We start from the raw sequence: 14,402 nt of genomic DNA, 5'->3' as shown, positions 1-14,402 counted from the left end.
ACTAAGAGTACGGAATTAAGTTCTTTGCCGCTGCCGCATTTACATTCCAGGATTTACACGAGACTAGCAGCCAACACAACAGCATCCAATACTTAACCAAAACGTGCATTTATTATTTAAAAATCGGACTTATATGCGTCTTCAACATGCCCACTAAAATGCGGTGTAATAGGCTGAGAATCATTAAGCTTGCTGTAGTCTCTATCCATAGTTTTTATGAAGGCGGCCGCTGAACTATCTTGACCGTCCAGCTTCACTCTAGTGCTTATTGTGTTTATTACCGATCCCGGTTGATAGAAGTCCCGAGACATTATTACGAGCGTATTGGTAATGGCCTTTTTATGTCACAATCATTCATGCAGTTGCAACCGATGCCGTAGTACTCAAGACAGTCCTATAAGAAGCAGCATCATTGCCAAAGTAACAGCATACAGTCCTCATCTGATCAGAACAATATTTCACGTCAACCCTTCCATCCATCTATACCGGTTTCAGCTTTTAATTACAATGAAATTTACTCAGATTGTCGTCTTGCTATCAAGCAGCATTACTCTGGCCCAACCATTTGGTGGGAAGCCCAATCAACCAGACGCTAGTGATGGATATCCTTCTCCCACCAAAGACCAGCTTAGGGAGATCTCTTGGCGAGCAGACGGCACATTATCCAATGCTCCTCTTCCTGCAAAGCTAGGTGACAGCAGCAAGACTGCTTTTCAAGCCCTAGCTTTCGGTGAGGAATTTTAGAAAGCATACTTCTCGTCCTTTCTATGCAATGTTACCAATAACATTCATGGCTACAAGAGTCATTACCGGTATAGCAAGAGTGAGCTTGTTAAAATGCTTACAACCGTGGTCGCCGTGAGTGTCTTGTTTAAACTTGGCTACCAACCAAACCGAAAGGTAACAAGAGGAATATCAGCAAGAGGAACTACATGCCATCAATGCCATCAACGTCTTGAAGCACTTCCAAGTCCCCGCTTCACTGCCGTGCAAGTATCACTTCCCAGCAACGTACTACTACCAAGCGAGGCATTAAGTATATTGAGTTTACCAGGAAGCTTGTGCAGGCTGCTGGTGTTGCCCGTCGTGATATAACGAGCAATGCTTATGGTCGCGAGCTGGCTTAGGGAAGTTGTAGTGGTATAGAAACATAAGTTTTTAGCATTCTTCTAAGGAGGGATGGCTTCCTCCTGGCGCAATAAATGGACTTTTACTATAATAGTAAGGGCAAGTTGTATTACAAGTATAGAGTGGGCCCGACGTCCTATGTATATATTATATCTTCTCTTCCACCGACGCACTGGACACGTGCCTCGATTTTGATTCTCTCCTTTCGACGGTTAGTTATATTTCGTTACCTTTATCCGGTGCGGCTTGGCCCGCAAGTGGCTCCTCCGACTTGCCTCTTTCTGAACCAGGCATGTCACATAAAGTTGGCGGATTACATGCAAATATTTGTCTCTCAACTGGCGGCACTCCAGTATACTTATTCAAGCTTATGATCTGACTCTATATATACAAGACGTTCCTTGTAATTCTTCGAAGCCTCACGATTCCTGTTAATCTTCTCTTTATTCTTCTTGATAAGTTCTTGGCCCTCTTTCCGATGCTCCTCAGATAGTGGTTCGGGAAGGATACCCAGGGGTGGATTATACCACTGCTCTTTGGGAACTTTTGTTCCATCAACTCCGCGAAAGACTGTCTCTTCCTCCTTATCATAAGGGCCGCGGTCCAATAGAGCTTTTATTAACGCAGGCCTTAGAGCAATTGCGTAGTGGATATTGCGATCAGCATCAAGGTAGCGGAAAATCCCATCATGGCCGAGGTGCACAATGCCTAATAGGTCTAGGTCATGACACTCCATTTTATATAAAATATCGCTCATTTCTTGTTGTTCTGGCGAAAGATATTTGTATGTAATGCCGGGGCAAGTTTCTTCAGTATAAGCCGCCTCTTGATGCTCCGAACCAGATTGAGACATGATTAGAGAATATTTTATCGAATGTAAACTGGCGGTGAATTGTGAGAGATAAATGCTCAACATGGGAGTGGGCTTATCTTTAAATAAATCAGATTTCAGTAGTGATGACACGTGATAGTTACGTAATACGAGTTGGAACCCTGATTCTTTTAATCGGCCGAACTAACAAGTTCTAGAACTGTTGCGCCTTTTCAAGAGCACCTTCGGCCTGTATGAAACCCAAATTATGTGTCAACTCAAGAAATTCGCTTTAACTTAACAGCACATAGCCCACTGGCCAGTCATCAAAAGAGGGCTCAACAAACTGAAAGATTCGTAAGCTCGCATACGAGATAAGTCTCCAAAAGTCCCATTATACTCGGCTCTCGGCAAGCTTGAAACAGATCATAATCTAAAATGGGAAGATAACAACTAACATGCATATGCATTTTACCTGCAAAATCGAACATATTAACCAACTTGTCGTGCCGAGTTCCGAAGCTGATCCGCTAGATCCGCGTTTTATAACCACACGAAGGTGCTTCCCATATTACTAGAGACGTCGCCTGCATCTTTGTACGGATTGATTGCTGCGCCCTCTTGTTATTGGAGTAATACTGGCAATACCATATCAACTCAAAAGGTTCATTATGGGCCAGTATAAAATGAGATTAAAGTGAAAGTTAGACTGATCTGTAGGCCTTTGTCCGGGAAAGCGGTATGCTCAATTGTCATAGCGGTAATTTCTTTCCAACGGACCCTTCCTTTTAGGAAGGATTTATGCATGTTGGTCCTCAATCCCCGTACACTCTGATTATTGTCGACCAACAATGGCGATACTCACGCAGCCTCTAACACGTGATTTGTTCAGAATCCAGGTATAAGAGCTGCAAGTCTACCCAGTGTTATCGTGTTAAACAACCACCAAAAAGCCTCTTTACCTTCTATCAAATATGAAGACTGGTATAGTTAAGCCTCTTCACCGTGACGAAGCTAGAGTGAAGGTCTAATAAGTAGACAGGATCCTCCTTCCTCAAAGTCCTACTTACTGGTAGCTTTGTGAGCGCCAAGTACACGATTAAGATTCCCAAAGATGCTATCTGGGTCACAAACTGGGATCAACTTCATGAAATGGGCGCAAATTACCCCGACACAGCCTTGGTTGAAAAATACGGTGGCAATGTAATTGAAGTCGATGGAAAAATTGTTCTTGCGACAGATGAGGAAATGACCAAACAGATTGACAGCTTGATTAAAGAGTTGGAAAAGGATGATATAGAGGTCGAAGCAGAGACAGAGACTTCAAAAAGGCGAGACGTAGAGATTCCTGGACCCTATCGTCAATGCAGTCACCCTCGCTGCTTTTATGATGTCACTTGTCATTCTTATACTAATTGTCACATCTGTAGGCGTCCAACTGGTAGGAGAGGGATCTGTATTTAAATTCAAGTATTAGTTCTCAAGTAATTCCAAATGAGAAAGATACTATGCATGTAATAACGTACATAATAAGTGCAACAGACAAGCGAATACAGCAACGCATATTAACATCTAGGATAAAAACAGCTGGAGGACTCCATGCTGATGCAATCGACCGAGTGCGGCGAGAATCTCGTTAGTGACGTCTGTATTGACTTCTCCCAAACCCTTCAAGACTGGTCACCCGCCGTAGCTGAGGAAGATAAAGTCTTCATACACGCCTCTATCATACTGTGGTAATCGCCTCGCTGCGATTTCATATCCCTCATCCTCCTGGTTAATCACATCACGATATAGCCGGATCTCTGAGGCCAGCCCTGTGATAATCTTGCCGCATCTCCACTTATATAACACTTTATACTTAATTATAATAACAGGGGGACATTTTAATCATCAGGGGTCCGGTATATACAGAATTAATCCCCTTGGCTGCCCTTCCCTTATGCCTTTTGATGTTATTAAGTTATTTGGCTAAATAGTCCGGAGCTAATTAATACTTGGTCTATTAAATCGGAAAGGGAGTTATTAGCAGTACTAAGATGACTCCTTAGCGATGAGCCGTTGTGTGTTATATCTATTAACTTCTAGATTATATTTTCTATAATATCTTGCTTACTATTTTAGAGTCTAATCTTATTATTAACTAGGTAAAGCAGGGATTTTATATAAGCTAACTAGTATTAGGATAAAAAGGCAGGTTAAGAAGAAAATAAGAATTAAATAAAAGCTAATCCTAGATTTTTTCTTATTTTCTTTTAAATATAATTTATAAAATACTTTATTAAGAATAAATTCAGCTACTTAGGGTTATTATATCTTCTTATATTACGAAGGAATAATTAGTTATTATTTTAATATTAAGGCTAAGTAAATAATATATTTTAAGATATTATTAAAGTATTAATAGTTATAATATATCTATATTCCTCAGCTTCTTTATATTAGTGTTATTCTTCTTTATATTAATATTATTCCTTAAGGGCGCGACCTTTAGCAGCTTTATATTATTGTTACTCTTCTTTGCATAGGCGGTTCGCTTTCTATAGCCGCTTTTAGAGCCTCTTAATTTCTTGTATAGAGGCAGATGCATTTCCGAGAGAGGGGGCGGGTGATCGGCGTTGAGAGCAGGTTTATTATAAGAGGCTGGATAAGGGAAAAACATTAGGATAATAGAACACCTTCTGCCAAGGTTATATATCATACTTATTTTCTTATTATAATAGTATTATATGTTTTATAATTCCCTTATTTATATAGTAAATGCAATATATTTAGTAAACTGTATTAAAGAGATATCCCCAAATGACTGAGCTCGGAGACCAATTCCTAGAATGGGTCCAAAAATCGATTCACGCCCTGGGAGGACTCTGTGATTGCCTAACTCGGAATCCTACCACTGTGGCTCCTGGTGGGATTTCCTATGTGGCTACATCCTACGAAGGATTGGAATATCTTGTTAACGTGCAACTTCGCGATTTGAATATCGATCCCTTTGAGCTCACGGGTATTCTTCCTTGCCCTCCGCTGCAGGAAGGAGTCTTGCAAAGCTCCTATGGATACGAAGCCGCCTGGATATGGAAATTTTATCATCCTGTAGTTGGAGTACACAAAACCTTTTCTACGATACTTGCCGCGCACCCCAGTGAGGATGGCTCTGTTCAAATCGTACTCAATAAGTCGGAGACTCCTGTAACCCAATATCAGACTCCAACCTGCCCGGGGGCCCTGCTAGCAAGGCAATCTCGACCAAAGTTTACGGATGATAAACCGAAGCACTCTTTCACCATGTTCCGATCGGAGGATGGCAGCGTTACCTGCAGGCTCGATATCTGTCACTCTTTATGCGACTCCTACTCTATTTCGATTTTGCTAGGATGTGATCTCAGTGTATTGTGGCGATGTCATGCAGAATGTGCCGCAATTCAGTGATGTTGTCAGGCATATCAAGAGGCGACCTATGTCTGAGACACGAACATTTTGGACTCCTTTTCTACACGGAGTAGAGCCATGTCAGATTCCCGTATCCAAGTTGTGCCAAAACGGCCCAGAACTAGATATCCATAATACTATCTCCATACCTTTTGAGTCGATGACTGGGGTTACCGAGCAATGTAAGCAGGTGGGGCTGACCCTGTCGACCTTTGTTCACCTTGCTTGGGCTTTGGTACTATCTTATGTCACGGTTATGGACGAAACTTTCTTTGGGTACATAATATCCGGTAGAGACGTTCCTGTGGAGGGTATTGGCAGGATCTTCGGGCCCATGGCCAATATACTCATTAACCACGCCGATCTAGGCGAATCTCTTGAAGCAGATGCAGCCTTGATAGCAAGAAATCTCAAGAGCCACCGCCGCCATCAACAGACTTCTTTGGCGGAGATCCATCACGACCTGGGGAATAAAGATGAGCGACGACAACTGTTCAACACCATCGTATCATTGCTTCGGAGCAATCTATTGTGTGTCAAACGGTTGTACTTTGCGAAGTACCATCAGGTCAGCTCGCACGAGTTCAATTTTGTACTCGAAGGCCATCTCCATCCTAGCACCCTTGATCTTGCTTTGCACTATCGAACAGCGGGTATTAGTCACGACGAGGTGCAAAAGGCCGGTACGATACTGATATGAGCGATTCAGTCCTTTTTGTCTGCAGGGCCCGTTTTTGCGTCCGCAGCACGAGCGCTATGATCGATTCCAGCGAATCAGAGGCGTCAGTCAGACCCCAGGACAGATTCTTCCGCTACGTGACTGGTAAAGACAGAAGAGCCACTTCCAATTTCTGGAAGAGTCAGCTTGCCGGGCTTGATCCCTCTGACCCAACAACTCGAGACAGATCTACCGCAGCATTTGAGAGGGATCAACATATGAAACTAGTGATGCAGGACATTGGCAACCACAGCGGCTTTAGTACTGAGGTTCCAGGCCGGGCAGCTTGGTCTATGGTGCTTTCACAAGTCTTCGATTCCGAAGATGTTATCTTTGTGGCAGTCATTTCTCACCGTCGAGCGGACGACCTTCTGGGGATCAAAATCTTTCCGGGAGTCGATACTTCAGTGGTCCCAATCAGAGCATATTTGGACTGAGAATTGAATCTAGTGGACTTCCTACAGAAATTCCAGCCAGTGGCAAGAGATGGGTCTGTGCCAGGAGGCTCGCCTGGGCCGTATCGAACGCATCAGCGAGGAAACCGCGGCATTGTGCAGGCCCCTGTCGTGTTTCCTTCATAGATCATGTGGGAAAACGAGTTATGGCGATGCAATTCGCTATTTCACTGGTTGTCCAATCTTGTTGGAATACCACGAACTCTTCCGACACAGTAACACTCTGCTTTTGGAATTCCATTCCGCCTCATTTCGAAATCTTGGATCAGTCGCGGTAGCTGGTCGATGCTTCAAACAGTCGAACCAAGCTTACAGATCTCAACAAGGTCTCTTCACTTGACCTAGATCTTATCTGGTCTTGGAACTCAACCCCTCCCAAAATAATTGAGTCAAATGTGTATGACTTGATCGAAGCGAGGGTTCTCGTTCAACCGCACGTGTTGGTAATAGACGCATAGGACGGCAAACTCAGCTACGAGCAACTTGATGGGCTTTCCACCAAGTTTGCCAAAGTGCCTATCGATAGAGGCGTTAAGTCCAGCCAACCAGTGCCTCTTCTTTTCAAAAAGTCGATGTTGATGTCTGTGGCCATGCCTGGACTAATTAAGGCGGGCGTTGTTGGAGTGGGCATAGACCCAAGACAGCCCGAAAAGCGCCTACGGCAGGTTGTTCAGCAAGTCGGCGCAAGATTAATTGTGTTTATTAGACTTCGTAGAGTGTTCGTGGTTACTAAGACCGAAATCCGATAAGGCAACTGATTGATAGGCGCCCGGTTGAGCAAGACTGCAAATATTCATATTAGTTATAAGTAATGAAGTTTTAGAAACGCCGGCCAATATGAAGCTATCGGTGGTAGTTTGTTGCTAATTTGACAAAAGATATGCGAAAAATATATAACAGAACGAAGAATTCTATTCCTTAAACCTGCTCACTTTAATAGATATTCTTATTATCATGGCAGTTTTAAGAAACAGTAGCCTATTTAGTATATAGTACCATATATGTACCTAATATGCAGGGCGGCCCAACGTTGTCTGCATTTAGAGTCTCACTGGCATATTATGTAGCTACTGGCGGTACTTTATACTGCGCCTCATGTGAATGAAATCAACCAATCAAGGTTACGTAAGGCGAGCTTTCTCCAGCCTGCCTTGGCTGCAGGAGGCCCACCAGTTCTGTTCTTACATTTTTAAGCTCGTTAGAGGCTCATCTTTGTCTCTTACCCTCACTTCTCTTTCATTACCCAACCAGTAGTAATTCTTTGACACAATATCCAAGATAAACAGGAACAGCCACAATGTCGAGCTTAGCAGATAATGGAATGGTCGCTCTTCGGGAGGTTCCTGGTAGAGGCAAAGGACTCATTGCCACCCATAAGATCCTCAAGGGCACTCGTGTTCTCTCCGAAGAGCCCATTATCAGAATTCCTGAAGATGCGACAGACAGTCCGGCCCTACGAGCATCCCTACGCAGGCAAGTTGATGAACTTACTTCGGACCAACGGCGAGCCTTCCTATCTATGTGCAACATTTATCCCGGCGAAGCTGATTCGCAATACCTTGGAATCTTTCGAACAAACGCTCTTCCCATTGATAGCGGAGGTGGCATCTTTCTCGCAGCGTGCCGCATCAACCACGCCTGCGACAACAACGCACAGAAAGCCTGGAATGAGGGCATCAAACGGCACACGGTCCATGCTTTGCGAGATATTGACAAAGGTGAAGAGATCACCATCACCTACGTCGGTATCTTGAACAATCGCAGAACCCGTCAAGAAGCCCTTCGAAAGAAGTTCAAGTTTACCTGCTCATGTAGCCTTTGTTCATTGCCACCACATCTGAGCGCCGAAAGCGACAGACGGCTCGATGAGATCCTGAGGCTAGATGCCCGTATTGGTAGAGATGGTCTCGTGGGAATTTTGTCGGACCCAAAGCGAGTACTTGGATACGTGGATCAACAAGTCCGACTATACAATGAACAAACCCTGGACGATGTCGGCTTGCCCAGGGCTTTCTTTGATGCTGCACAGATTACTGTCGCCCACGGAGACTTAGCCAGGGCACGCGTTTTTACTGAACGGGCGGCGGCTGGATGGCTTGTCCTGGAAGGTGACGATAGCCCCAGAGTGCTTAACGCCAAGAAACTTGCTCAAGACCCTTCAAGCCACGATACATATGGGAACTCAACGGCTTGGAGGACTGCCGTGGATGATGTCCCCCAGGGACTTGACTCAAACGAGTTTGAAAACTGGATATGGAAGAGGGAGAAGGAAAACGAACTCGAGCAACTGGGAATTCTCCGCAACCAAGTGATATTTCCGAGTTTTCTTCTACTGCCTGACGAGACAGATGTTGATGACGACTTCTTCAAAAGCAGAGATGGGGTCAACTATCGGCCCTGGCGACATTGGTGCTTTTTGGCAGAAATCGTCGACTTTGCAACAATCGTTCGTCTACATATGGAAGTTAGGGACGTGGCTGGTATGATAATCCCGCTTTTCTTCTATACAGACAGGCGCGGCAGCGAAATAGACCTGTCACAGCTTTGCAAGGGGTATACTATTGCAGTTCTCTATGCACAACAGCATGCATTCGCCTTTTCGGAACCAGGAATCCGTCACGAAGACCCCACATTTTTCAAGGTATGCCTGCTATTCCTCTGTGGTCAACTTAGTTGTGGCATCTTTTTAACCTGTCTCGTCGCCCCGACTACAGATATTCCCACTGTCATTAGACAACTTGCTGGCGCTGAGCGACCGAGTCCAGAGGTTTTCTATGGAAGCGAATGGCATGAGATTATGTCACGGGTGCGAGAAACAGGCTACATCTTTGAAGAGGTGTGCGAAGTGCTCGCTGTTCTGGTACTGTAACGGGGTAAGACAGTCACAATCCACTTCCAATATTCTATTAGGATGCTAATCCCATACCAATCAGGTCTGTCAGAAGGCAGGCTGGAGTGAGAAAGACCACAAAATTGACTGCAAGCTTCTTTGCAATGGCGATCTGAAGGGACTCCTCTCGCTCAACTGGGATGACTTTCAAGATTTCGCCAGGTTCCCTTTGGCTCGTTCAGTTCACTAATAGCGTCCAAAGGTAGATATGTTGACTTTTACATAATCATTGTTCTACTTCAGTATATTAGCTGGCAACACGACCTAATAATATGTGTCTCAAGCCCATGGAAGATATAAACATATTGAAGTTTAAAATCAGGAACTTTCAAGCGTCAGATCTAACGCATTGCGCGACGGGGCTGCGCGGATACACCTATGACCCGTATAATTCAGAGATTTATTGTCGGCATGTAACATAATGATTTATATACCAGACTTTGCCTACTGTTCTTGTTTTTGTTCTTGTAAGTGGTCTCTAGCTGTATTGATTTTAAGATTCTTGATTAGGTAAGAACCTTTGTACTGTTATGTTCTGGCACCCATCGAGTTCTAAAGAATTACGCATTGTTTTGTTTGGGACAATAACCGCTCTCCTGGATGCGGTGTCCTTCCTCGACCAAATGAACGTATGTTTCTATTTTATTCTTACCTTCTACTTCTTTCTTCATATCCTGAATTCGTTTGACGAACCGTTCAGCCTTCTGGTATTCAATCTGTTGTCTATAGAGTGACATCCACGTCTATCGAAGCATTTCATAACATTCACCATAGCCACTCAACGTGTAGAGCCGTGTTTCTTGTCTCTGTAAGACTGTATCGCGTCCCTTGCGTCATCATGGTTCCTGCAGGAAGCTATTAGGACAGTGATTTCGCTGCCGTCCAGACCTAAGGTCAGGATGAGTACCTAAACGAGCGCAGTCAGTGAGCCTGTTTCATTAGGAATCGCCGAGCTCATGTCCTTACCAGGGCCCACCATTCAAAAACGCATATCCAGCAAATTTGAAATTGAAGAGGGGATTGGCCATGTTGGAAAAGACGGCCTATCGGTCGTTGTTATTCGAGAAAAGGGAACTGAAGACAACACACCGGATCTCGCGCTTAATATTCACAGTCAAGTAGGCAGGGGGGAGCTGTATCCCGCGGTGTTATTTGGTATCGTCGTTCAGCTCGACATCCTCGCCTAATATGCCTACTTGCCCTTCTATCTGCCCCTCCTTTTATAACTGCTGAATAAAGACGATATTATTGAGAACCATGCCTTTCCTAGCACCGTAGCCGGTACGACGCTAATTTTAGCCGGCATGCTGTTTTGTTCTCTCATTGTCGGGAAAAACACATTGGGAAACAGGTGCCGGCCAATGAGCAAGACAACCGAGGCTCGAGTTGTCTCGCTCCAGAGATCTGGAACGGTAAATGAGCAGGACTTCGAGTCCTTTGCTATTTACCCTGAGAGTCCGCAAGCCGTAATTTCGACGTCTCGCCGAGCCTTAAGGACGCGGTCACAAGGCCGGGGAGGCCAGCTCGGATAAGTCCTGGCGGGAACGCGCATCCACTTGACCCCCATGAGCTTAGCAGTCGCATGAAAGTCACATGCCGAATACTAACAGTCAACCATCCAAAACACGTAATCATGCGTAGTCGTACTTACGGTATCCTGCATGGGACGTATGGTTACAGTAGCACTAAGCTGACCCCTCTCCAATAGTATCTTGCAGACGATAACTCAAAGAAAGCAAGGAAATTAGAGAAAGGAATGACAACTGACTCAGGTGTCCTTCACGAAATGCTTTCCCCTTTCAGCGATGCGCCACTAGGTCTGTTTGAAAAGTTCTTTTCGGGATGTACCAATCTAGGTAGCTGTCAAATCACTGGGATACACTATTCTTTTTTCTATCTAGTCCCCAGCTGCCTTGAAACCCCACAGTACTGTATGGACTTGCCGCGTCCTAGTTTGCGATACTCGGGAATTGGAGCTAATCATCACCTGAAAGGTCTCTCTTAGCTAACTTCAGCTGTCAAAGCTGCAAGCGAAGAGGCCTTATGTTGCGTTGGTTGGTATAAAACAGTCAGACAGACCCGCCGTAGCTGAAGTACTTTAGTGTAGCTCGGCGAATTATAATTCAGCTTCACTAGTAAAACTACAGTATGAAGCACCATCTCATATCATTGTCCTTCGAACCTTTCGAACTCGATCTCTCTCTGCTTGCCCCGTGCCACCAGATCAACAAGGTCACCCGCAGTGGATGGCTTCTTAATTGAATAAACCTCTGAGTCAAATGCGTCGAACATGTAGATTTTGTTTCCAGAAGTGAAATAGAACGTGGCGTCACCCGACGCAGTAGTCGACCCAAGGAAAGGTTTCGGATCAGTAAGACCCTGCTCCGTTATGGACTCGACTGCCCGGCTACCAGGCTTCCATTCGATATCTTGTGTCCATTCTCGAGAAAGCTTGGCCTGCATGAGTCATATGGCATTAGTTGCTGCTGAGCCAGTCCTTCATAACCTCGCGGGCATATAGCTCACCTCTTTATTTTCTGGCATTTTGTTAGGTCTAATAATGTGGATGATTTTATCTGGTAGATATGGTGCTTTGAACCTTGATATAAAAAGTGGCTTTCCGTGGACTCAGGTTGAGCGATAAGGTCAAATCGTTGTGGAAGATCAGCGGAGCGGGGAAGATATGCGCTTAACAGTATTCAGGTAGCCACTATATGCAACACGCCCTTTCCAATCGTTTAGACAGCTAACTTAGTTACGGCCAAGGAAAATGTGATAACAAAATACCTTTGCATTTCCCGATGCAACCACATTATGCGCGCACAAAAGCCATACGCCATTATGTCGTTCTAAAACACAGCCGCCCAACATCGTAATGAAGGACTGTATGTGGCTAGCTGATAACAGCACATCAGAGCTATCAATTTCCCGAATCGGATTTCCGTGCATAGTCGAAGCCTGAGCTGACTTGTACTGTAAGTCATCTTATGAGGTGCGGTGTACCATGGACATAATGCTACGTATCGCGGATCGTTCCATGAGTCAAAGAACTAGACACTTGCTGCCAAGGAACGAAGTAGAGTAATTTAAAAAAACAAGCTATAAACTAGGTAGGTATTGACACCAAGAACGGCAATGCGCCTGGAACTCTTGGTCAACTCTAGTAGTGAGCAGTCCCTAATTAAAACCTGATTCATGACAAGAGAGTTGCATGCATCAGTCACCATGGCCGACCAAAATATTGTTCCGGTAATCGCCAACAGAAGCCCTGAAGCTATGTTCTTATACAGCAGAACCCAGGTACGTTGGGTAGCATTTTTCATCGAAAGAGCTCAATGACCTAACACCGCGATACGTCCAGATCTATGACTTTCTCCGCGACGTGGCAGCTAACCCAGCAGCATTTAATGTGCCAGGCGGCCAGGGCAAAGCTGCAGACTTGCAAAGTATACAGAACAGGCTCAAACAATTGAGGTAAGTAGATTGCAAAACAAATCCTGGCACCTTCTCTGTATGCGCCATCGACTGACAATGTATTCCCCAGCCTCCCGGTAAGAGTTGGAGACCCTGGACACGCTGAGTTCAATCGTCAAAGCCTAACGCCGGATCAACACATATACAGACAAGTGAATCAAGGTTGGCGGAATGACGTACAAGCATCCAAATTCCATGCGCGTGAGAATTGGAATCATCAATTCATTGATTCAACCATAGCGCAACCCTATTGGTCCCCATATGATCTTCTTGGTCTCTTCTTGTCCAAGCTCGGTCCTGCCCAGGCCGGGTCGACCAAGCAGAACTTCTTTCTGCCCCTGACCGCCATGTACATGCATTGGTGTCGAACTATCGCTGGCAGAGAAGCTCCAGACCCAGTGGGCCCTGGCGGAAACCCCAGAGGCGTGGGCAATTCATCGTTCTATTACAACTGCACATGGGACGACAATTCAAAAGCCTTCTTCCTCGGCGCTTCTCTTGCTGGATTCAACTGGCGTCGCAATGTGGGGCAGTGGGAGCTTGGTCGTCCAGCCAGAGAGTTCGATCGCGAGCCCCTCAACCGTCTGGGGCTTAAGTTCTCACGTTATGCGCTTCTGACGGATAACTACCATCCCCTGGGTTTGAAGTATGATTTCGATCGTAGTCCAGTTATTCTTGAACGGAACCCTACTGGCCAGAGATTCGGTAACTGCGCTGAGACGTATCCTTTTATGAATATGCTTGGGTAAGTCTTTGTTCACCTTCATCAAGGAAACAATCTCCGCAAGGGACCTAACTCATAATTTCCAACTACAGATATCGCCACAACAGAGCTCAGGGACCCGAGGAGATGGCAAGATATCATGGCCTAGCGCTGAAGTATGACTACCTTGGCGATCCCGCGGATTTGGCCATGCCATACAGCTACAACAGAATCATTGAACAACTTCGTGGCCAAGACCGAAAAGCCTATCCGAACCGTAGATATTTAGGACAGCCTTGTGAGAACTGCCGTTACTTGATCAGAAGGGCCCAGGCAAATGTTTTCAACTTTTCACCAGACAATGGTCTGTAGATCGGTTAAGATGCGATGAGGGGATGGGAAAATACAGGGATCCACATTGGCCCTCTCGCTTGCTTGTTAATGTATTTGGCTGTGATTCAATTGTAACTATAGCAGATACTATACATTCCTACAGATAGTGTGTAGGTAGTTGGGTAGTTCGGGCCGAGATAACATGCCACACAAATTGAATTCAACTAGATGTGCTCATTCAAGTAGCCTTAATACATCTTTGTTCTGAATATACTTAAGCTGATCTGTAAGGCTGATCAGGGAAAGGTGGTTTAAGAGACTCCGGACATGGTTATTGTTGTTGTTTGCATCCTTATTTGCACTTCAGATATATTATACACCGATCTTGTTGGTCTTTTATTGCCCTAGGTAACTAGGTTCTAAGTTATTAAAGGCTTGATTTCTCATACAACAGCATAATA

The 14,402-nt window shown here is 45.0% G+C and overlaps 6 protein-coding genes across 6 annotated transcripts; 4 read left to right on the top strand and 2 right to left on the bottom strand.

Moving 5' to 3' along the window:
* Positions 1-1,454: 1,454 nt before the first annotated feature.
* Positions 1,455-2,019, bottom strand: FOBCDRAFT_234794 (uncharacterized protein). The gene has a single exon (XM_031194247.3). It carries the CDS (start codon positions 1,979-1,981, stop codon positions 1,487-1,489), a length of 495 nt encoding a protein of 164 aa, XP_031030868.3. The 5' UTR covers positions 1,982-2,019; the 3' UTR covers positions 1,455-1,486.
* Positions 2,020-2,872: 853 nt separating this feature from the next.
* Positions 2,873-3,462, top strand: FOBCDRAFT_234793 (uncharacterized protein). The gene is made up of 2 exons (XM_059609987.1): positions 2,873-2,923; positions 2,982-3,462. Exons 1-2 carry the CDS (start codon positions 2,914-2,916, stop codon positions 3,401-3,403), a joined length of 432 nt encoding a protein of 143 aa, XP_059468262.1. The 5' UTR covers positions 2,873-2,913; the 3' UTR covers positions 3,404-3,462.
* A 157-nt stretch (positions 3,463-3,619) lies between these two features.
* On the bottom strand, positions 3,620-3,817 carry FOBCDRAFT_150305 (uncharacterized protein; the record flags this gene model as incomplete). The annotated part of the gene is made up of 1 exon (XM_059608338.1): positions 3,620-3,817. A coding segment is annotated over one exon (198 nt), but the record flags the coding sequence as incomplete, so codon positions are not given.
* A 924-nt stretch (positions 3,818-4,741) lies between these two features.
* On the top strand, positions 4,742-6,523 carry FOBCDRAFT_209815 (uncharacterized protein; the record flags this gene model as incomplete). Its single annotated transcript, XM_059609289.1, has 3 exons — positions 4,742-5,081; positions 5,326-5,936; positions 6,029-6,523. 3 exons carry the CDS (start codon positions 4,742-4,744, stop codon positions 6,521-6,523), a joined length of 1,446 nt encoding a protein of 481 aa, XP_059468260.1.
* A 1,256-nt stretch (positions 6,524-7,779) lies between these two features.
* On the top strand, positions 7,780-9,750 carry FOBCDRAFT_234790 (uncharacterized protein). Its single transcript, XM_059609986.1, has 3 exons — positions 7,780-9,182; positions 9,256-9,414; positions 9,475-9,750. The coding sequence occupies exons 1-3, from the start codon at positions 7,839-7,841 to the stop codon at positions 9,619-9,621; spliced, it is 1,650 nt and encodes a 549-aa protein (XP_059466486.1). The 5' UTR covers positions 7,780-7,838; the 3' UTR covers positions 9,622-9,750.
* Positions 9,751-12,656: 2,906 nt separating this feature from the next.
* Positions 12,657-13,980, top strand: FOBCDRAFT_282794 (uncharacterized protein; the record flags this gene model as incomplete). The annotated part of the gene is made up of 4 exons (XM_059611625.1): positions 12,657-12,731; positions 12,793-12,905; positions 12,976-13,650; positions 13,722-13,980. 4 exons carry the CDS (start codon positions 12,657-12,659, stop codon positions 13,978-13,980), a joined length of 1,122 nt encoding a protein of 373 aa, XP_059466485.1.
* Between the last annotated feature and the right edge of the window lie 422 nt (positions 13,981-14,402).

This window comes from Fusarium oxysporum, chromosome XII (genome assembly GCF_013085055.1).
Source record: "Fusarium oxysporum Fo47 chromosome XII, complete sequence".
NCBI classification, from domain to species: domain Eukaryota; kingdom Fungi; phylum Ascomycota; class Sordariomycetes; order Hypocreales; family Nectriaceae; genus Fusarium; species Fusarium oxysporum.
The sequence above is the reverse complement of the archived record's forward strand: the minus strand, read 5'-3'. Positions and strand labels throughout refer to the sequence as shown.

Coding starts and splice junctions, on each gene's coding strand:
- FOBCDRAFT_234794 (XM_031194247.3), bottom strand. CDS start 1,981: ATGTCTCAATCTGGTTCGGAGCATCAAGAGGCGGCTTATACTGAAGAA.
- FOBCDRAFT_234790 (XM_059609986.1), top strand. CDS start 7,839: ATGTCGAGCTTAGCAGATAATGGAATGGTCGCTCTTCGGGAGGTTCCT. Junction 9,183..9,255: donor AAGACCCCACATTTTTCAAG/GTATGCCTGCTA, acceptor CCCCGACTACAG/ATATTCCCACTGTCATTAGA. Junction 9,415..9,474: donor TGTTCTGGTACTGTAACGGG/GTAAGACAGTCA, acceptor CATACCAATCAG/GTCTGTCAGAAGGCAGGCTG.